The 23,201-nt window shown below is 40.8% G+C and overlaps 1 protein-coding gene across 14 annotated transcripts in view; it reads left to right on the top strand.

Moving 5' to 3' along the window:
• Positions 1–23,201, top strand: part of SLC4A7 (solute carrier family 4 member 7) — a 242,784-nt gene that overhangs the window by 168,563 nt on the left and 51,020 nt on the right. For 5 of the 14 annotated variants that reach the window (XM_068236191.1, XM_068236190.1, XM_068236188.1 and 2 more), the window contains exons 7-11: positions 3,217–3,552; positions 7,491–7,609; positions 15,408–15,467; positions 16,610–16,767; positions 22,549–22,636. In XM_068236191.1, coding sequence (XP_068092292.1) covers positions 3,217–3,552; positions 7,491–7,609; positions 15,408–15,467; positions 16,610–16,767; positions 22,549–22,636 — 761 coding nt within the window. The remainder of the gene's footprint in view (positions 1–3,216; positions 3,553–7,490; positions 7,610–15,407; positions 15,468–16,609; positions 16,768–22,548; positions 22,637–23,201) is intronic. The other 9 variants (XM_068236199.1, XM_068236197.1, XM_068236196.1 and 6 more) reach the window with 3 other exon arrangements.

Below are 23,201 nucleotides of genomic sequence, written 5' to 3'. Positions count from 1 at the left end.
CCCTATGGTAGAGTGCCACGCCTCCTTATACATGCAAATAATAATCTGCATGTAATGGATATGCTTCCCAACAAAGTGAAACAGTCTATCTACCCTTTCAGTAACTTAAAGAGGAACTCCAGTGAAAAAATAAAGTGCTTTATTTTTACAATAATTATGTATAAATGATTTCGTCAGTGTTTACCCATTGTAAAATCTTTCCTCTCCCTGATTTACTTTCTGACATTTACCACATGGTGACATTTTTACTGCTGGCAGGTGATGTCAGTGGAAGGAGATGCTGCTTGCTTTTTGGCAGTTGGACTCAGCTGTAAACAGCTGTTATTTCCCACAATGCAATGAGGTTTACAGACAGGAAACTCTGTGGGAGGGGTTTCACCACAATATCAGCCGTACAGAGCTACCTGATGTTCCGTTTGAGAAGAGGAAAAGATTTCTCATGGGAAAGGTGGTATCTGCTACTGATTAGGGTGAAGTTCAATTCTTGGTTACGGTTTCTCTTTAAAATAATACTGTCTTGACAGGTGTTGATATTTTAGCTGTGTCAGCTCAGGAATCTCCTCTGCCACAGCAGAGCAGCTAATTTGTAAAAAACAGGATTTTAACAATATGTCAGCCTCCATGAATGCAGGAAGTACACACTGCAGATTTATTGCAGGATTTGCATCAGCAGTAACAGACATTTTTGTTCTATCTTTGGTTAACTAGAGTTGATGTATTATCAGTTTGAGACTTTAAAGAAACTTATTTTATCAGGTTCAAAGAGTACTCCTGCTGCAATGTCCGGCTTCTCCTACAGTAGCATAGGAGAAATCTGTGTCCATCAGTTCAGTGTAAGCAGAGAGGAAGCCTTGTTCATACCTACTGTGATTTGAAGCTCACCAGGAATTGTCTGCAGATGCAAGCAAGGCTGGACTTTTACTCCACTAGGTCTGGTTTTCATGAGGCTTCCCTTTCATGCGCAGCTCCTCTTCGTTACTCAGCAACTAGACCTTGTGTATGTAGCAAGCCTCCTCCTTATTCCAGGTGCAGCCCCCTCTCTTTGATGTGTAAAATCCTTTTACATCAATGTTCTTTCCTGTACAGCTACCGTAGACAGCAGATCTCCTCAGCCATGTATCTTATATAGAAACCTCCTCTTACATGTATATCCACCAGTCCAGTTGGGCAGCAGAAACCCAGCTCTGCTTACAAGTACCTCTACTATTTGCAGACAAACCACTAGACATTGCAGAGACGTTGACCAGAAGAGTGCTGATGCAGCTGTGACTGACTGACTGAATCCATCTCAGGGGATGTCTAAAAAAAAAAAAAAAAAAAAAAAAAAGCAGCTTCAATTAAACACTTTATTATTTGAATACATTGTAAATTCTTCAGTTGTAGTGAGTCAAGGAGATGTGGTGGCAGGTTCAATGAATGATGAAATACCATCTACAGCTCTAAATTGGGGTATTGCATGCGTTCGGATATTGCATGCCCTATATAAATGACCTTTGCAGAAATATATAGGAAAGATCTTTAGTTGAGATGGCATATCTTTCTTGCAGCAGAAGGTGAGCTGAAACGCCTTATATTGGTTGTTTAGAGTGATGTCTGGCCATATACAGCAGAGAGGCGCAGCCCCATCTGCAGCTGACTCTTCTGTAAATTAGCCAGAATTAAAGGAGTACTGTAGGGTGGGAAAAGAGTTGAATCTACCCGGGGCTTCTAAAGGTCCCCCGCAGACATCCTGTGTCTGCGCAGCCGGTTCACTTCTGGAATTCTAGGCTATACCTTGATGTCTAGGCTATGGCTATGCCTGGCTGTCTAGGCTATGGCTATGCCTGGCTGTCTAGGCTATGGCTGGCTGTCTAGGCTATGGCTATGCCTGGCTGTCTAGGCTATGGCTGGCTGTCTAGGCTATGGCTATGCCTGGCTGTCTAGGCTATGGCTATGCCTGGCTGTCTAGGCTATGGCTGGCTGTCTAGGCTATGGCTATGCCTGGCTGTCTAGGCTATGGCTGGCTGTCTAGGCTATGGCTATGCCTGGCTGTCTAGGCTATGGCTATGCATTCAATAGCTATGCCTTGATGTCTAGGCTATGGCTCTGCCTGGCGGTCTAGGCTATGGCTATGCATGCTATAGCTATGCCTGGCTGGCTAGGCTATGGATGTCTTGTCTAGCCCTGTTACCTGCATTGGAATCCCAAGACTTCAAGAATAACTGAGAATTTTTCAGATGCCGATTACATTATTATTTATCATCATTATTATTATTATTTTATATATATATATTTTATTATTTATTTATTTTTTGTACTTGGTGCACAGATTTGACTGATGTAATGTTATTTGGCTAGTTGTCAGTCAGGTGAGATCCCCAGCATCCGTTTGGTTTGTCTCCCTTCTGCTGGTGGCATCCTGACCTAGGTTGCAGTGTCAGTTCAGTGACTGTGCAGAGATGGATCTAGACTAATGGACTACTAGCCTGGAGCATAAATGAGCTTTACACGTTCAGGTTCACATAACGCTTTTCATTTCTCTGACATAACACTGCATCAGTTTCCCCATGAATGCCACACAGATTACCAATGCTAAATCATTTAGATGCAGTTTTAAACACTGTTCCCAGATCCGATTTAGTTCAACAATTAAAACCTGTACCAAATATAAACTCGTAAAATATGTAATATGAAACATGTATCATACAGACTAAATGTTTGTGATATGTTGTATGAGCAATATCAATACCAAATGTTATAAGTGCATACATATGTATGACAGAGGAACAGCTATGAAAACTAAAGCACATGCTAGAATTGTTGGTTAAAGGACACCTAAAGTGTGAGGGATATGGAAGCTACCATATTTATTTGCATTTATATAATACCAGCTGCTTGGCAGTTCTGCTTATCTCTTTGGCTGCAGTAGCATTTGGATCACATACCCGAAACGAGCACATGACAAATCCAGTCAAACTTCAGTCTGATCATCATCTGATCAGCATGCTTGTTCAGGCAATGTGCATTGTTAAAAAAGAAATAAACATGACAGCCTCCATATACTTCTCACTTCAGGTGTCCTTCAAGTTTCCTTCATTCTGCATGCTTTTTTATGGATATAAAGCACGCTGGTAAACTTTATAATGAAAAGTGTGTCAACATGTGAAAGAAGGGACTTATTTCTGAAAGACCGAGCAAAAAACATTTTCTGTTTTATCTTCTCTTGTTTTACTTCAGGGGAGGGCCTTTCAGCCTCCCGCAATTCATTGCGAGCTGAATCCCGCCTGTCCCTTCTCCTCAATTACCTTCTTCCTCCCTCGAGAGGTGGAACCCCAGCCAGCTCCAGGCAAACAACACCTGTGCCGACTCCCCAAAACACACCGCCTGGCAGCCCTAGGCGCAGACGGCTGCAGTCTTCAAGTTCTCAGCAGAGTGGCGAGCAGTGGGTCCCTGAGGTACCACCATATACTGAGGATGATATCCCTACTGTAATCATTCACCCACCTGAGGACGATGAGGAAAATCTGGAGCTTGCGGAAACAAAGATGGAAGACATTGGTGACCTTGATCCAGGCAACTATTGCTCCTTTATCTGTGTGGTGCACCGTGCAGTTCAGTCATTCACAACGGAATGCTTCTGAGCACATTGATTGCTTGAGCATAAGTAACTCCTCATTTATCACAACTTACAGAGTTGCTATCTGCATGCATTTTTACAATTTGCAGTGACGTTGTTAAGAGTGTTGCGGTGCTACTACTAGGGAACTCCTTGCATTCTATATCGTGTGCATGTTGCCTATAGGGAATGGAGCTAACCATTGTGTAAGGCAAGCCACAAAATAGATCAGTACTGGGAGGGATGCTTGGCCTTTAGAAACAGCAGTATGTTCTCCTTTAGAAGCAGCATATTTCACATTAAGATGTAATTGTTCTCAGAATATTAAAAAAGTATGCTAGATGCCAGGAATGACATTCCGTTATATATATTGAAGATATTAGCAAGTTTATATATATCATGAATATTTCCTATTTTCATCGAGAGAGGTAAGCCAACCACTTCCTTTCATTTTAATCCATTTTTAAGTGTTGTATTCTTATTGTGGCGCCTCCTACGCACCAGTTATGTGCCTACAATTAGCACTTCACAACCAATAGGTATCAGGCGGACTCTTGGTGGTGTGTGTTGGAACTGTGGAATGCACACCACTAATCATTCAAACATCGGGGAAAGAAGAGTCTACAAGATCTAAAAAAAACTTTCCCTTCATTTTCCTGAGGGTTATTGTAGCAGATTCACCTCACTTTGCCTTTTACCTTTGACCTTATGCTCGTATATATTGCATACATTGGGGTATGCAATGAATGCAGCCCATAGGCCATATATAGAACTTTGAAAATCCACCCGAGTGATATTCTTTGTCTATTAATAGCACAGTCTGCTTTTAGGTCTTCGTGTAATAGTGATCCTGGAATGCGAGTGATGCTTTGCTTGTTTTGCTACCTGCATTGAGTTTGTGTGACATCACCGGGCTGCCATCACAGGTCACAAAATAGTAATGTATTCACAATGTGCACCTCTCAGGTAATGCCGGAGGCTTTTGCAACTCTTGCACATACACTCTTTGCACATACTGCATTGCTTTCTATTATTATTGAAGGACGCTATGCAATCTATGTACCCTGTGTATGTCTGGTACTTTTATTATCCAGACAAATGCTTGCCATGTTATCAACTGTTGCTAGAGGTGTATCTATTTCTCGTTGTTCTAATGGGAAGCCTATACCATTACACAATCCCAATAATGTCCTGAGAGAATCGCTGGACTGCCTGTGAAGGTGAAATGCATGTTTGGAGTGGTGATCTTTGTTCTGCAGTCAGTCAGAGCTTGCTACCTACTTGCTAACTTTTGTAGTTTTATCAAAATACTGTATATTCTGATACTTTAACTATCTAAATATGAATATTGTTTAAGTTTAGGCTCAGTTCATATCAGAACACAGAATTATTATTATTTTTTTAGTTTTTCCAGATTAAAAACGGGCAGTTATTAATAGGATCCATTAACACTTGTCAGTCCACAATGGATTTGTTTGATCCGTTGGAGTCAGTGGAACACAATTTTTCTGGATGAGTTTCCCATAGAGGCATATGGTGGAAACACTCAAGCGGAACCACGACATGCTATCGAAGCGGACGGTGTACTGTCCACTTCGGTTGGCCTTTGGAGATCTGACTGTGATGTGAATTGAGCCTTTACTTAAAGTGCAAATTTCTGTTTAATATCCTGCCGTATTTTGTAGGCTTATTCTGTAGGCATTTGTAGGGTTATTCTGTAAGGCACAGTGCTGCAACTGATAGCCCCCATTCAGAATTCATGAGACTCAGAGTAGGATTTCAAGTGTATTGAAGTCTACAAGACTTAACATGGTATGCTAGATCATGTAAGGAAGACCAATTCAGGAGTCTAATGCTATTTCTAACAAGTATTTATCAGCAAAGATCTGTCATATATTTGAAAACTACTAGTCTAAAATACTCAAAGGGAGGCATTTTTTAATCTTGAAAACAGCTGAGTGCTTTGAATGGAGGTTCCAGGTGCCCCAACTGAATTTGAGCAGACTATAGGGTTAATAATTGCGATACCAAAGTACAGAAAAATACAAACGAGAAATAGAAATAAAAAAATAGGGTAGAAAGGGAGTATTAGCCAAAATATTAAAACCACCTGCCTAATATTATGTAGGTCCCCCCCTGGTGTCAGCTAAATAGCTGTGACCTATTTGGAGCTTAAAGGATACCCCAACTGAAATGTGACATAATGAGATAGACATGTGTATGTACAGTGCCTAGCACACAGATAACTATGCTGTGTTCCTTTTTTTCTTTCTCTGCCTGAAAGAGTTTAATATCAGGTATGCAAGTGGCTGACTCAGTCCTGACTCAGACAGGAAGTGACTACAGTGTGACCCTCACTGATAAGAAATTCCCCTTTTTTACCTCTTTCTTGCTCTCAGAAGCCATTTTCTGCTAGGAAAGTGTTTTATAGTTGAAATTTCTTATCAGTGAGAGTCACACTGTAGTCACTTCCTGTCTGAGTCAGGACTGAGTCAGCCACTTACATACCTGATATTTAACTCTTTCAGGCAGAGAAAGAAAAAAAAGGAACACAGCATAGTTATCTGTGTGCTAGGCACTGTACATACACATGTCTATCTCATTATGTCACATTTCAGTTGTGGTATCCTTTAAGTGGAGTCCTGGTATCTGGCAAAAAGACCTTAGCAGCAGTAAGTTGTGAGGTAGATCCTCATTGCTGTTTTTAGCATATCCCGCAGATGCGGATGGGAGTTCTGATGAATTTGGCGGTGGAAGGAAACTTTATTCCATAGACCAGACCACTTTCTTCAATTTCTCCACGGTACAGTTTTATCTCTCACACACCCATTGGAGGGTGCTCTCTGTGGTGGACAGTGGTCCACCCAAACACTGTGCCCTATAGCTATGCACTCTCACAAGCAGTAAGCCAAAACATATTATGTGCTCCAACCACTTTCTCATGGTCTTCATCAAGAGCAACGTTTACTCTCCCAGATTTTTAATTGCTGATAAAGGCAAGTAGGGGATTATATACCTCCATTATTACTCTTTTATTACAATTTGCATATTTTGCAGCTGTTCTGGAGAAATAGCCTAAAGCTGTCGAGTAATTCAGTGATCCCTCTAAAAGGTATAGAACTGTCAGTAGAGTGATTCTCCTCAGAGCAGTTCTGTCTCTCTCTGTGCTCTTCCTATGCTGCTGACAGATTGACTCTTGGAGGCAGACAATGCAGCTCAGCAGATTCTTACAATGAGTCTAGTCACAAGGAGTTTCTCTCAGCAGAGGGAGAAAGTGGGTGAGATCAGGTGATTTATATTTACAGGGACAGACTGCCTCCTCCCATCTCCTATGTTCTTCTTTTTGCCCTCTTTTGGGAAGTACTAGCAACTGCATACCCCACAAGACCTTCTGTTTTCAGAGGCACTCTGAAACGGTTGTCTCAGCATCATTACTTGGCTCTTGTCAATAGATGTGCAGATGCTTACACTTCCCCATGTTTTCCTGCTTCCTATTCAACACCTTTAAGAACTAAGTGTTTACTTGCGTCCCAATATACCCAATCCCTTCACAGGTGACATTTTTAACAAGTTAATCAATATTCTGTACAGCACCTATCAGTGATTTAGTGATTTTAAAGTTGCGGCTTATTGGTGTAATTTTTATTTATTTATTTTTATTTTTTTTTTATTTATTTGGAAAATACAATTGCCTGTATAACGGTCTTTACTTTGTAAGAACGCAAAATACTGCCAGTCTAACAATGTCACAGCATTTTGCCACATATATATCTGTCACTAATGATTGCATTTATCAGCAATGCGCACATTCTGCAAAGCTGAGTGCTTTCCTGAACCCAACGTTCATGCCAATCTTACACCTAGAACACATCTGATTGTATTTGCTTATTTGCAGGACTGCTAACATCTCCACAGTCAACACCAGCAAACCTAGACACTAGCAAATCATCAGAGCTGAAGCGGAATGGAACTGGAGGCGGAAGCCAGGAGAACAGCACAGTGGACTTTAGTAAGGTATGTGGATCTACCATAGTACTATATGTAGATGCACCAACAATCTGATCTAACTTGCTTATCCGTCATCCGTTTATAGAAGCTATATGCAAAGTCAACTATTAAAGTGGACCCAAATTAAAAATACAAGATTTCAGAAAATCTATTTTCTAAATTATAATAATAAATATCAGCCTTTTTTCAGCTGCATGATGACAAATATAAAATATTTTACATTTATTGGAGGAACCCCTCCCTTCCTTTCAAATTCCCGGGATAAAATCCGGCAAACTGGTGGAGTAGGTGGTGTGTGGCAATGGAGAAATTGCTAATGGCTGCCCCCAGTATAACCCTAGTGATGAAAAGAGAAGGGTGAAAAGCATGCACTGAAATGCTCATAGGTTTGAAGGAGTGTTTATTTATCTTTGTATGTGTTATGCTGGGGATACACGGGTCGACCGGTGGCTCGATTAGCCGCCGGATTGACCCCAGCCGCATCCCCGCTCGTCCGCGCGGATCGATTGCCGCTTGTCCCCGCCGGTGCTTCCTTATCAGTGCTCGATTCCCTGCCATTGTCCGCCGGCGGGGATCGAGTGGGCGAGGGTCGAGTGGCTTGATCGGGCCAGCTGAATATTATCAGATGGCCGAAATCAGCTGGCTGATACACGGTACAGAAACGTACCGTGTATCCCCAGCATTAGAGTGGTGCAACTTAATATTTTTAATAAAAAAAAAATGTTTGGTTTGGGTCCACTTTAACAAATCATCAATGGAGCAATAGTAAACATACTTGTTAGTGAACAGCCACATTTCATTACAGTAGAGTCCCGGTTATCCAGAACTCAAATAACCAGCAGTCTCATCCAACCAGCACAAATAGCCGGTAGTACACAGGGGTGGAGGCCAACTTCTTAGGCTGTTTGTGGGCTCTGCTGTGCTTAAAGGACCTCTGTCGCGAAAATCTTAAAATTTAAAATACATGTAAACATATACAAATAAGAAGTACATTTCTTCCGGAGTTAAATGAGCCACAAATTACTTTTCTCCTATGTTGCTGTAACTTACAGTGAGTAGTAGAAATCTGATGTTACCGACAGATTTTGGACTAGCCCATCTTCTCATAGGGGGTTCTTAGGGTTGCCTTTATTTTTAAAAGCACTTAGTGAATGGCAGTTGCTCCATCCAACTGCCAAAAAAGTCTACAGTGAGCAGGGAGGCTGGCCAGCATTATTGTATAAATCTTTTTCAGGGAATGTCTTTATAAAGAATAAAAGCCATGCTGAGAATCCCCTATGGAGGGATGGACTAGCCCAAAATGTGTCGGTAATGTCAGATATCTACTAAGTGACAGCAACATAGGAGAAAAGTCATTGATGGCTCATTTTACTCTGGAAGAAATGTACTTCTTATTTGTATGTGTTTTAAACTGTAAGATTTTTCACGATAGTTCCTCTTTAAAGGCTGGGTTCCCTGGCTCCCCCAATGCTACTGTATTTTAACATTTAATTCCGAGTTCATGATATGCATATAGAGTGGGGTATAGTACTATATTAGCTAGGCTTATTTTTAACATCAAGCCTCAAAAAAACAGAAAGCACACTTATCCAGCATCAACCAATCCCCATTGGTGACGGATAACTGAGAATCTACTTTATGTATTTATTTATATATATATCTCATAAGAACATCTGTATTCTCCTAGATTTCCTCATAAGTAGTATATGTTAAGGTCTGTACACACACTCAACCAAAAAACCTGATGATAACAGGTGGTTTTCCTAATCCATCCGGCAGATCAACTCACACGACTGTTGGGCTGATATCGTGCAGTTGGCTATATGTGTACAATGTAATTTCAATAATGTACTTTTTAAATGCGGCGATGCCATGCAGCCCTTTCGGTTTACTTGCGCATGCAGTATCTACATACAGTAAGTTGGCCGTTCAGTTGGTTGGTGCGCAGAAAATAGTTGTGTTAACGGTTTGTCATGGTGTCTATCATGTCGTGGGTGTTGGCTGTGCACTTTTTTGGACATGTGTACGTAGCTTTAATGATAGTTTTTGTATTTTCACATCATAAAAACTGAACTTGCCATTGGTTTCAGAGAGCTTAAATAGGAAACGGACTGTATAACTTCAAACTGTCACTGTTTTCAATGTTTGTAATTGGACATTGCAGTCATGTGGTTAAGGTACCTAAAGTGGACCTGAACTCTTGCACAAGATAGAAGGTGAACCGAGAAAAATCCACCCTTCATGTATTTATAAAGTTTAGCCTGTCAGAATTCGCCCAAACCTGTGACTAATTACAAGTGTAATTTGATCTTGCAATGTTTTAGCTCAGGAGTCCCAGCATCCTAGCCAGAGCAGCTAATTTGTAAACACAGGATGTTAATCCTATGTCTGCTTCCATGAAAGCAGGAAGTAGACACTGCAGATTTTTGCAGGATTTGTATCAAATGTAACAAAGAAATATTTTCCTTTAAGGTTATTATGTTGTTACTCATCTTTTAGAGCAGAGAGTAAGTTCTGAGTTCAGGTCTGCTTTAAAGTGAATGGGAACCGCATTTAAAAAAATGAAGCAAATACTTACCTAAGGAGAGGGAAGGCTCTGGGTCGTATAGAGCCTTCCGTCTCCTCTCTCGGTGCTCTCTATCCTGTGCTGGCTTCCCCCCGTTTCAATCCCCCGTCTAAAGGGTATTTGGAAGTCTTCGGGAGCATCCTGAAGACGTACGACTCCATACTGCACAGGCGTGAGCGTGCAAGAGAGCGTGCTTGCGCAGGTGCAGTACAGGGCCGCCCTTCTTCAGGAGCACTCGGGCTCCCTGAAGACTTCTGAAGCCTCCTTCGGCCGGGTAAAGCAGTATTTGACTAATTTAGTTAAATACTGCTACCGGGCGAGCCAGCACTGGAACGAGGGGACCAGGAGAGGAGCGGGAAGGCTCTTTAGGACCCAGAGCCTTCCCTCTCCTTGGGTAAGTATCTGTATCATTTTTTTAACTGTGGTTCCCATTCACTTTAAAGCACGGAAATGGTTAAATATAGTAACAAGACTGTCTACGATAGTCGCCTCCCCACTACAATCTGTCCAAGGGATGAAAAACTTGATGGCTGTTCAGATCCTTTTATTCTCAATTATTGTGCTTCACTACTTCAAAAGAGCTTTTCCACCCACGGCAGATGTCTGGTCCTGAACAGCCATCCATCTCTTTATTTCTTGCAGGCTTCATTGTGAGAGTGGTGACTAAACAAGGCAGTCTTCACAAGGGATTTAACCCTTTCACTACATGAAGTTCCCTATGGGTGTCTCAACTCCTTAGGCCTACTTCACAGTGGGACATTAAAGTCACATGTTATAAATAATTATAACGCAGAGCAATACAAAGTCTGTGCGACATTCACAGTGCACACGTTGCGTTGTGTGTAACGTGTAGCAATATTTAGAAAGTACTGCATGCTGTGCGTTTAGCAATACGTTTGCTGCGTTATGTGTGTTGCACAGGCTCAGTAATGTTTGTTTTTGTTTTTTAAATATAACGCATGAGCCGTTTTCGTTCCATCAGTATGCAATGAAAACGGCGCACCAAGAGACATACAGTATAACGCAGTGCAAAATAATTTCCAATTTCTTAACCTACATACGCTGCGTTAGGGGCACATTGTATGACTTTAACGTCGCATCAACGCAACGTCCCACTGTGAAAGGCCTAAAACCATGAAATCTTTCCTGCAATCCCCACAGTCCTTGTATGTGACCCGTGAGAATACTGGCAACCTGATGTAACACATGTCCATTAGTATGATCCATTTTAGGCCCAAGCACAGACATCAGGCCTGCTGCTTTCCAGAGCATGGTTCCAGTGTGTAACTATTTGTGTCTTATAGGGACTTTAAACAGCAAAGCCATTCTCTTACATTTCCCAATCATGTTTGTTTTTCCATTGAGTTTCGATTATGGAGAATACAATATAAATATTGTGGATCTTGCCCATGAAGAAGGAGGGAACAGCCTCCAGGTTAAAAAGCCAAACCTATAATCGGTGAGCTCTTGCCACTCAAGTCTGAACTCCTAATTAAATTCCTGCTCTGAAAACATTAAAACAGCAAAAAATGAACAGAATACATAAAAAGACTGATCTAAAGCCACTTGAAGGGCATATTTATACTTCCATGTAACTAATTGATTAGATTGCCAGTTGCAGGACAGGATCAGATTGTAAGTTAATGCTGTACAGACAAGTTAAGAAAGTTCTTTGTTTTTCCCCCTAGATACATCAGAGGATTTTCTGGATTGTTTACATAGCTTAGTATAATTGAACACAATCTCTTAATTTTACTATGACAGTATACCAACAGCTATCTTATTAATTAGCTGATGAGTGAAGTAGAAGTTTGAGTATTAACCATTTTAGCTACTTAAAAACTTCAGAACCATTTATATAACTTTTCCTATTAGTTTAATGTTGTGCTTAATACCTTAAGGGGCCCATACACTGGTTGATTTCAGCCAAAGATCGATTAATCGATTCAATAGAATTGATCGATCAGAAATCGATTCTTTCAAATCCCCAAATCGATCGATTTGCAGCCGATTTCGATCGTTCTGACAGGATGGAAAATCTAGGTCGATCTGCTGCTAAAAGCAGATTGATGACCCATAGAGTTGCATTGGATCTAATGGTCCAATAATGCATTTAGATCGATTTCCAATAGATTTCATTCTGAAATCTGTTGGAAATCTGTTTCTAGTGTGTGGCACACATCAGATAGATTCCTGTCAGATTGGACTTGACAGGCATATGACAGAAATCTATCTGATGGTCAAATCTGCTGCATATCTATAAGTGTATAACCACCTTTAGACCATTGCTCTCCAACTTCATGTGCATGGAGGGCCACATTTCTTTGACTACATGTTAAGCAGACTTCAATTCAATAAATGGGGTTCCCGCTAGTCAACTCCCCCTCCTCCACCCCCAGTGTCTGTCTTGGTAATGTACCGGTACTCACATGTGAGATGACTCCTCCAACGTTGATCTTCAGTCAGCCGTTCCTGCCTCACACTGAGCCCACTAGTAATGAGTTCCAGGTGATGTGGTTGATGTGTGTATTACTTTGCATCATTTCAGCATCAATTCCTCCTGGCCCAGTGTGGACTAAGATCGCTATGCTGCCGCTCTGCCTTCCGGGACCTTAGAGGGGGAAAGGACACCCAGGGGACAGTGCCAGCGGCATGGCAGGCCACAGCAGAAGTCCTGGCAGGACAGATGCAGTCCATGGGCTGCCAATTTCACATCACTGCTTTTGACCATAGATTGAATGAGTTTTATTCTACTTTAAGTTACATGAACACACTGGCATTTCATCACCCCGAGCAATGGTTCATGATTGTTTCAACCAGGGCTGTGTGGCGTTGGTACAAAAATCCTCCAACTCCTCAGTTTATTAAACTACCAACTCCGACTCCAGGTACCCAAAATTGCTTAGACTCCTCGACTCCACAGCCCTGGTTTCAACTAAAGTTGAAGTGGTTTTGGTGGCTTTATTTTCAGTTATCTGTTCAGTTGGCATCTGACGTCTTATGTAGTCCTGGCTGCAAGCTACAGTGGAACATCTCCTGCCTCTTCTCCACCCCTTTCCACAGCACAAAATATTAGGATAGAGGATAAAATGTCAGCAAATATGATCAAGAAAGTTAGGGGGGGAACTATTATCCCCTGTATGTGGCTTTACATATATTAAGTCAGGATGTGTGTATCCAAAAAGTGTCTATAACTGAAACATCATATCAGGGAGAACTTTAAACCAAGATGGATAGAAAACCTGAATTTAGAGGAACACAGTTGAAGTGTAACTTAATTGGTCTAATTAAACATGTAACACAGAGCTTATTAAACTGCCTTACTGTTATATCAGTAAGTATTATAGTTTTGCCAGGAGACCACTGTAAAAATTCCCATTAGACTCATCTTTCAGGCAGAAAAAGAGCTACAATGAGTCGGGCAGGGAGCTGTGGCATTGGATGATTGTAAATGGGAGGGGTTAGGATTGGCTTCCAGGGCAAAGTCAAGTTTCTGGGTCGGTGGCCAGGTTGGGATTTTTAAAGTTGGTTCCTGACAAAATCTTACTGCTTACTATGATAATTATGTAAATTCTGTATGTAGACTTTATGGAGCTTGAAAATGGACCCTTTAAATACATCAAAGTGGAATTTGATTGGTCTGTTTACAAAGTGCATAAATTTGTATACAGAATGTGCATTATTCTGCATCAACCGTTATTTATTAGCATTTATTGGAGAATGCATAAATTAACGGGGTAAGCAAAGTCCTTTTCATATTCCTCTTGTTTAGTCCAGAGTTTTAACCCCTTCCCCTAATGGTTTTGATTTGAAGGATAACTGAAGCAATAGGGATATGGAGGCTTGCCATATTTATTTATTTTTATACAATACCAGTTGTCTGGCCGCTCTGCTGATCTATGCTCCAGTAGTGTCTGAATCACACTTCTGAAAGAAATATGTGGCTGATCCAGTCAGACTTCAGTCGGAAACACCTGATCTGCATGCTTGTTCAGGGTCTGTGGCTACAAGTATTAGAGGAAGGGCTGGTTCACACGGACGGCGGGCGGCATTGGGGCGACCGGGAAGCAGCGTTATCCTGTGACGTCTCGATTGGGGGCAGTGGTGCGGCGAACGTCTGCTTCGCGTCATGGTAGGCGTTTCTCGTCCCCGCAAGGGGACATGGAGCCGCGGCGGCTAGCCGACCCTTGACGTCGCATGTGGCTTCTAGGGCTGGCCGAAACGACGCGTTAATTCGGGATTGGAACGCTGCGTTTGCGTAATCGCTGGTAACCGCGCAATGCTAAAAGCTCCCATTCACTTGAATAGGAGCGTTTAGCGGAGGAGTCCTGAACGCTTGGCGGTAAACGCCACCAAGCGTCCGTGTGAACCAGCCCAAAGATGGTATGCAGGACAACCAGGCAATGTGCATCGTTTTTAAAGGAAAATAAATACAGTATGTCAGCTTTCATATCCCTCTCACTTAAAGTGTTCTTGACAGGATACCTGACCTGAGGCAAAGCTATATAGGCTAAGCACAGTTCTTGCTGGATCCACATACCTCTGCATGGTGCGTTCCTCCATTCATTTCCCTGACCCCAATAACCACACCTTTGAAAATATGACTTCAGCCAAAAGTCAGATTCTTTTATCAGGAAGAAGCAGGCTTGCAGTATTGTGTCCCCTCCTATCACCCACCCTCCCATTTCCTCCTCTTAAGAGGCAATGGGGCAGGAAATAGAAGGCCATAAAAGGGCAATGGGAGGTGACATTTCAGCAAGACTGCCTTTTCCCTTCAGAAAAGTGCTTTGTTTACAGGGCCCAGAGTGATTGAGGAGAACAGACACCACATGAAAGTACAGTATGGATATTTGCCTCAGGTCAGGTGTGCTTCTAATGTTCAGTTTGTCTAATAAAGATATATTGAAAAAGAAAAAAAAAACACCTAGCTTCTGCTGCTAGAATTAAAGTGGGGCTGCCTGTAGTCAGTTTATGTAAATATCACAGCATGCATATGGCACACTCTAATATGCATAGTTAAAATATCAGGCACATTTTTTTCTTTATTCAATATACAAAAATGACAAAAAGATTTAATAACTACTAATGCTGCTGTTTACTGATGCATGTGTGGTTGAGTTCCTGGGTATAGGCCCACTTTAATTTGGAGCGCTGAATTGTCCTTGAAATGTGGAAATTCCTTTATGACAGTGTGTGTCATTGTTTTTGTTTGGCCATGTGTCCGCCCTGGATGAGCAGAATTATGACTCCTGGCACTGTAATTGTGGCACGTTTGTAATGGGACGCAAGAGGTCTGCTGTAAGTTCCTGCAGATAACCATATCAATGGTTCTCTACAGTACAGATCACAACACATTGTTTGCTGGACTCATTTGTGCTGTAGCCCCTGTTATTATACACATATGGCCAAAACATTCATTGGACCCATGTTATTTTCAACAAACTTTATGCCTACGTTGCGTTTCATTTATAGACCTCCCTCATTGGCGAAAGCTTCAAAACCAACATGCATATCGTGTATAATATCATGTTTTATGTTCAATGTGTTTTATCCCTTTGATTTTGACACTTGTAATTGAATTAGTCAATGTATAGTTAATGTATTTCCATATGTGTAAGGATGTCTGTCAGTGTAAGGCATTTCTAAATAACTGAAATTTATACGGTCTTAAAAAAAAAAAAGTAATCTGCAGACAGTAGTTTTCTCTTTTGTCAATTCCATAAAATAAATTGAACAATTATTTTATCCTAGTTTGAGTTAAAGAGGAACTGTAGCAAAAAAAAAACAAAAAAACCCATAATGAATAAAATAACGTTTTTTTTTTTGTTTTTTTTTTTAATACAATACTACTATTATTTAATCCGTGTTTTGTGTATTGTAAATGTTTTCCTCGCCCGGATTTATACTCTGAAATTTATCACAGGTGATAACTGCTTTAGTACTGGCAGGTGATCTCTGCGGAATATTTGTTTCTAAGAATTGTGAAGCCAGTACAAAATATACCTGGTCTCCCAGAATTCTGTGGGAATGAGAATTCTGCATAGCTTGTCAGCCTAGACTAAGTATCACTGGGAGGCCTGGGCTACATACAATATTCAGCAATATATAGCTATAGGAAATGCTTATGATGTTGAAACCAGGAAAATGATCATAGAAGTGGGTATCCTGAATGGAATACTGCATTCTACTACAGTTATATCAACTGCAGTGCCTCTTTAATCCTTTCTGAATCGGAGTGCAACTCTGCATAATGCATACCTTGCATCTGAATAGCTGAAGAAAGTTTTACAGCTGACAGACTTCTTGGTGAAACCAATTTTTCCAACTCAAATCCATGTTCCATATTTCCATATAATGATGGACCTCAACCTGTTTTACCTTAGGTAATGAACTTGCAATGTGCAATCTCTGCATGGAAATAATTGTATTTACTGCCTTAGGTTGACATGAACTTCATGCGAAAAATCCCCCCTGGAGCTGAGGCATCAAATGTCTTAGTGGGAGAAGTAGAATTGTTGGATCGGCCAATCATAGCCTTTGTGAGGTTGTCTCCTGCTGCTCTTCTGTCTGGACTCACAGAAGTACCCATCCCAACTAGGTAAACGTAGCCTGGTAGCTCTAAACTTAAACATGTCTTGGTGTTACAATAAAGTTCCACATTTGTTAAAAAGTTGCTATAAAGATATAGCAATGTTGTAGTGGTATTTTTGTAATTGTACATATTTTGATTTACTAAGGTTAGAGAGCAGTGGAGCACATAAGCTATCTAGGTTTGTCAAGGAACAATAAAAGGCTGATCTTTCCAAAGCGGCATCTACACGATACGTGCGATCGATCGAATTCGATTGGATCGATTAAATCCAACATGTCCGATTGGGATTTGATCGATAGTGAGGTCGATTTTGCATTGCTAACTAACCAAAATCGATCACACTATCGATCGGATATGTCGGATTTAATCGACTCGATCGATCGCATGTGGAATTGTATCGTGTAGATGGGGTTGAAGATGCTGTACATGTGCAAAAGATTAGTATCTGTAAAATGCATTCATGGTCTGATATCTGCAGATATCATACACACCTTGTTTAATGGACATTCATCTGCAGATCACATCCCCAGTATGGATCTGAAGATGGATCTGATCTGCAGATGATTGTCCATTTAAACAAGGTATGTATGAGATCTCCAGATATAAGACTATGAAAGCAATTTGCTGGAACTGATCTGTTGCAGACACAGATCTTTTGCATGTGTACAGAATCTTTAGAAAGCAGTAGGGTATTGTACCGTGTTAGCCATCAGTAAAAGCAAGAAGTTGTAAATCAGCATGATACCATTTATTGACTAACTAAAAATGAATAAAAATAAGCAAGCTTTCGGCCTTGCAGCCTTCGTCGGGCTTATATAAGCCCGACGAAGGCTGCAAGGCCGAAAGCTTGCTTATTTTTATTCACTCTTAGTTAGCCAATAAATGAGATCATCCTGATTTAAAACTTCTTATCTTTAGAAAGATAAGTCTTTCAATCCTTCCTGACAAACCTGTGTGACAGATAAATTCCTCAGTTTGCAAAGATATTTATCTGATGGGGCGTACTCAGTTTACTAGAATAGACGTTGTGGGTGATAAAATTGGTCTGTGATCTTTCATTTTTCAAATACTTTTATCTCATGTGTGTACTTAGCTCTAGTTAGCAATGTTGAAAGGTTAGTAAATTAGTGTTGGTTTGATTACCAATCCAGGTTTGTTGACCTGCTTGAGTAAAAAAAAAAAAAAATTGGGTTTGACTTACCTGTGGCGTCATCCTGTGCCCTCTCCATGATTCCGCGACTCTCCGGTCAGCCACAGCGCCGTTCTGAAAGCTTGGCAGTCGCAGCCAGTCTTGGGCTACTGCCCATGCACAGGTGCATGTTTCTGGATCGCGGTCTTGCAATTTTTACATACTGCACAGGCATAAAATGCAATGAGATGTGCAGCCGAGGGCCAGGCATACAGCGCATTGAAGGATGCTGCAGCTGTCCAGAGCATCGCGGAAAGACTGCAGAGGTCTGGAAGAATCTCTCAGGTAAGATGAACTTTTTTTTTTTTTTTTTTTTAACACGGTTCTTTTAATTTTTTTTTCTACTGTTTCACATTTGTATTAAATTAAAACATATACTGAAGAGAACCTAAACCACTTAAAAAGGGGCCTGGTTAGTAATTTAACTTGCATTAGTGATTTGGTGGATATCACTCTTACCTCACAGCAAATCCTGCGTTTACAACTCGACCAGGACCAGGGTGGAATTCTTATGTTCTTTCTCACTGCTCTCCAGTTATTCCTCTCTCAGTACAGAACTATGAGCTAGTGATGAATCATATTTGTAATCTTATGAACAATAGGAATGGCATGCTTTTATTTTAAACCAGACTTAAAATAAATCTTGTAAATACATTGCAGTATTGTCTGGGGTACATTCTTAGATGTCTTTAAGCACAAAAAATGATGATATGATTTGTATGTGTAGTATAGCTAAGAAATAAAGCATTAGGAGCAGAGACATAAGTCTAATGTTTTCAGTACAGGAAGAGTTCACCTCCTGAGCGGTATGCCCGACACTGTGTTGGGCATGCCGCTCTAGAGGATTTAATAGCCTCAGAGTGCCCCAATACAAAACTCTTAGAGTAAATGGGATCCGTACATATTGGCTAGCACTAGGCTAGCTAGAATAGGTGGACTCCGCAGCCTCCCGCACAGCTCCGGTCTTCTTTATGGGCAGGATCGGGTCTGCTCATGACGTCGATGACGTCATGTACACTCCTCCCCATAGAGAAGAGCGGAGCTGGCGGAGGAGGCTGCAGCGATCGCTGGAGCCAGGCTGGGTAATGTATAAGTGGACTGATCGGGGGATTCTGAGCAATTGGGGGGTGGGGGTTAATGGCTACCTATTCTAGCTAGCCTAGTGCTAGCTAATATGTACGGATTACATTAAGAGTTTTACACTGGGGCATTCCGAAGCTACAAAACCTGAGCGGCGTAACGCTCAGGATGTTAAAAAACTCCAGTTGTTACCTATGCAAAAGAGCCATTGAGCTCCATAGACTTTCATTTTACCTTTCACACCCGACGCTGCGTTTCGGTACGTTGCGGTTTCGGTACACCCGGGAGCTTTTAATTGTCGGGAGCCAGCGTTTTCCCGGTGAATTAATAGCTACCGCCGCTGACTTGCGTCACGCCGCAGGCGTTGTCAGATGTGAAAGAGCCCTGAGTAGTGTGTAAATTGCAAATATTAGAGAATGATGCAATGTTAAAAAAAAACTTTATAACTGAAAATAGAAATATGAGAATATTTTCTTTGCTACTAATGTTCTAGTAATTATCCGTACTACACAACCAATTCATTATATATTTTTTTTTTTTTCCGCTTCAGTGTCTCTTTAAGTACTAAAAGTTATATTACTGTCCCAAAAATTGCCTTCCAATTTGAGTTCTCTGCCTGCTATAAATTTTCAGAATGGACTATAGTCTCAAATTGCAGTTGTGTTTTTTGTAATTTTTGCAAGCACATAATTTCTAGATGTACACAGTCTTAAGTAAATAGCCCTGCAGGAACTATGATAGTTGTCAGCTGAGCATTTACAAACTACATGCAGGCCGTGTCCTGAGTGAACCAGGAACTTGCTGCAAGGCAAGAGTCTTAACCACATTGCCTCTAATCATGCTGGTTATGTGATTAGCTAGAGAACATTTTCAGACTTCATGACTGACTATCAATGACACACACAGAAAAATGGAGCAAACATAGACAACAAATGTGTTCATCTGCTAAATGAAACAATGGTTTCTAATTGGTTGTTCCTCCTCTCCACGCCCCCCTCCCCCTTTGTTACTTTGTATTATTATTTGTGGTTGGAAACTACAATTGGAATTCAGATTTAAAGGACTTTAAGGCGTAAAGTTAAAATAAATGGGAGTTGTTATCTATGCAATAAAAGCCTGTCGAACAGCTTGTCAAATTCAGTCTAGTTTCCTGAAAAGTAAATTGAATCCAAAAGCCTGTCATCTGTCAGGAAAAAGACAGATAAGATTTTAGTGATTAATTTCTTCTGCTTCTTTTTTAGCTTAAAAGACAGAGTGTGGATTCTAAACTGCAGTCTGATACAATTTTAAAAATTAAGCTATAAAATTGAAAAAAACTATTTTCTACACTACAAATGTTCTATTCATCATGCATACTACACATACAGTTTAATATCTTAAAGTTTATTTTAACTTATCTTTAATTTTAAAGATCACAGCTTTAGCTTGCAGGAAGTTGGCCTTCTCTTAATTACTGAAATAAATTAACATGTGACACAAATTGGCATTCTACGACCAGCTTGTAAACTATAGAAATGAGACTGGCCCCTCTTGGCTCAAGTTGTGGAAGACCACAGGCAGTATGTTGACTGTTAGAGTACAGCTAGGTAATTACTGCCATGTGAAATAAAGTTTGCCTTCCACATCATGTATATAAATATTCTATTGCATTGAGCTCCCTGTCACATTACACACAAACATACCAACACCCATAGTTTGTAGATGTGAGTGGCTTAAGTTTCATTGTCGCCATAGAAAACCTTCCAGCTTTCATAGTGTTGGAAAGGAGTGAGCCACTTCCACTTCAGCGCAGAAGGAATGAATGTGATGTAAAATCAATTGAGCATTCCACGTTTCTATGATGTGCCTCCCCAGCCCAGTGAACTGTTATCAGCAGTTGCAATTCATAAATCAATAGTCCAATCTTTATGTATACAAAGTGTTGAAACAATGAACTAATTAAATTACGTATGCATGTGTTGTGCTGTCATTCTCTAGAGTGTTCTTCCCAGTGATAAATTTATGCATGGTGCATCTGCATTTTTGCTGCCATTCACACACGCATGTTAATGGTGACAGCAAAGCATACTTTTCAAGATTGTTTGCTTGAAAAGTGCACTAGGATGCCGAAAGTCCCCTGTGATTAAATGGGCCAGTCTCCCGACAGTGCATCCGCTTCAGTGCCTGGTTTACAGTCCATGTCAGCAGGTTGTCTTATAGGTAATACACCACCACCTCATCCAGCAGAAGGGGCACTCACCCTTAAGTAGCGACCCTTTGTCAGATTGGGTCTACAGCGCTTCTGGGGTCATTAAGGCCTCCCCCTGACTGCCAAGGGCTTGCTCTCCTCACCAGGTCTTACAGTTGCCAGTAACCTCAACATAAAAATTACAGCTTCCGTAGCGTAAAACCATACTAACATTTTAATATAAATAAAAGGTTTGCACTCAGATGTTAAAATTTGTATCATAAGCTCAGTTTTATAGGCTCCACCCCGATCTTGGCTACCATTTGTTAAGCACTGCAGTACTACAAGCCGCCACGCCATCCTACTTCCACGTTCCACGTCTGTGCTTCCAGCCCTACCGGTTTCGTCTCTTATAGTGACTCATCAAGATCATACTTTTTGTTGACTCTATGTGACACAATGAGCGGTTAACGTGTGGCGCCACTTTCCCAATCCATTGCATTGCTTTCCTGCTGTTACAGGGAACACAACATAACAGGCACTGTGAACCTAGCCGAAGTCTTTCTTGACTATAGGGGAGGACAAGGTAGATGACGACCCCTTGGCTACCTGCTGATTTACCGGTATCCCCATGTGCATTAGCAGACAGAATGGTAGAGGGTCTTTGCTGTGCTGTGTAGCTGCACTGTAGGTAGGATATGCTGGCTGTTCTGTGTTTTTGGGCTATCCAAGTTACAGGACTGATTGCACAAAATAAAAAAATATGTTGGTTGGTTTGAAATGTTGCCTATACAGGTAGTCCCTAACTTACAAACACCCAACTTAAGATATGCATGCTCTTTGGGGATCACCTGAGATGATTTAGTAAATCAGGTTCTCTGTGGTGTAACAACACGTGTGGGAAATATCCACCATGCACTTTAGTAACAGAGACCCTGTGACCTTTAGCTTAAAGGAGAACCCATTTGCATTAAACAAGCGGTATGAATAACCTTTAGAAGTTTACACTTGCCACCTGACTCGGAAAAGAAGCACAAGAGCAGATTGTTTGCCTGGCAGAAGAGGTTGAACACTAACACATCAGAGGGTGGAAAAAAGCCCCACAAAGGACATTAAAAACTCATATTTATCTATAATATTTTTTTTACTTCTAGTTTACTTAAAAATCCTGACGTTTTCTAATAGTGACAAATACTGTAGGGAACAGGTAATCTGAGATTTTAGTGATAATCCTTCTTGCTTGTCTTCGACTGCAGCCATTAATAGAATGGCTGAATAACGTGTTATGTAAAACCTTATAATGTGCGTTGAGTGCCTATGTTTAACTATATGAACCCATTAAATTCAACAGGTTTTTGTTTGTATTACTGGGTCCAACTGGAAAAGCTGCACAGTATCATGAAATTGGAAGATCGATCGCTACCCTAATGACCGATGAGGCAAGTTCTTAAAAATAAAAAAAAAAACATTATTCTTTAATAATGGATGTTAACATCCTCCCTAGTCCATACAAAATGATAGAGCTAAATGGTCCTTTGATGAATTTGATGCATTTCCACAATTCACTAGCCGGAGTTCTGATTCGTACAGAAGTATTACGTAGGTCTTTTGAATGATTTACCCGTTCTTCAGAATGATTTGCTCAGGCTCTTACGCAAACACACAAGCACTATTTGTACATTTTCATATCAGGAAATCTTCATATTATACTTACAAATGATGTGGACTGGGAAAGGATTTTTGTGACCCTTGTTCATTATCACTATGCCCTCCCCTGAGTAGAGAACACATAATGTGACATGCATAAGTAATGACAGGATGAGGCATTTATGACCAGTGCGTTGGATGCTGCTTTATTTTACCAGGCTTTTAGGTCTCATGAAAAACATGTATTGACTTTTTTAGCAGTTAACATTATCTGACTCATTTAAAATGTTTCAAAAATCAGAATTCTGCTAGCAGACCTCATTCCTCTCAGGAAACGTAATTAGTGATGGGTATGAG

This window comes from Hyperolius riggenbachi, chromosome 5 (assembly GCF_040937935.1).
Source record: "Hyperolius riggenbachi isolate aHypRig1 chromosome 5, aHypRig1.pri, whole genome shotgun sequence".
In the NCBI taxonomy this organism is placed as follows: Eukaryota; Metazoa; Chordata; class Amphibia; order Anura; family Hyperoliidae; genus Hyperolius; species Hyperolius riggenbachi.
This window is presented reverse-complemented; position numbering and strand designations above follow the sequence as displayed.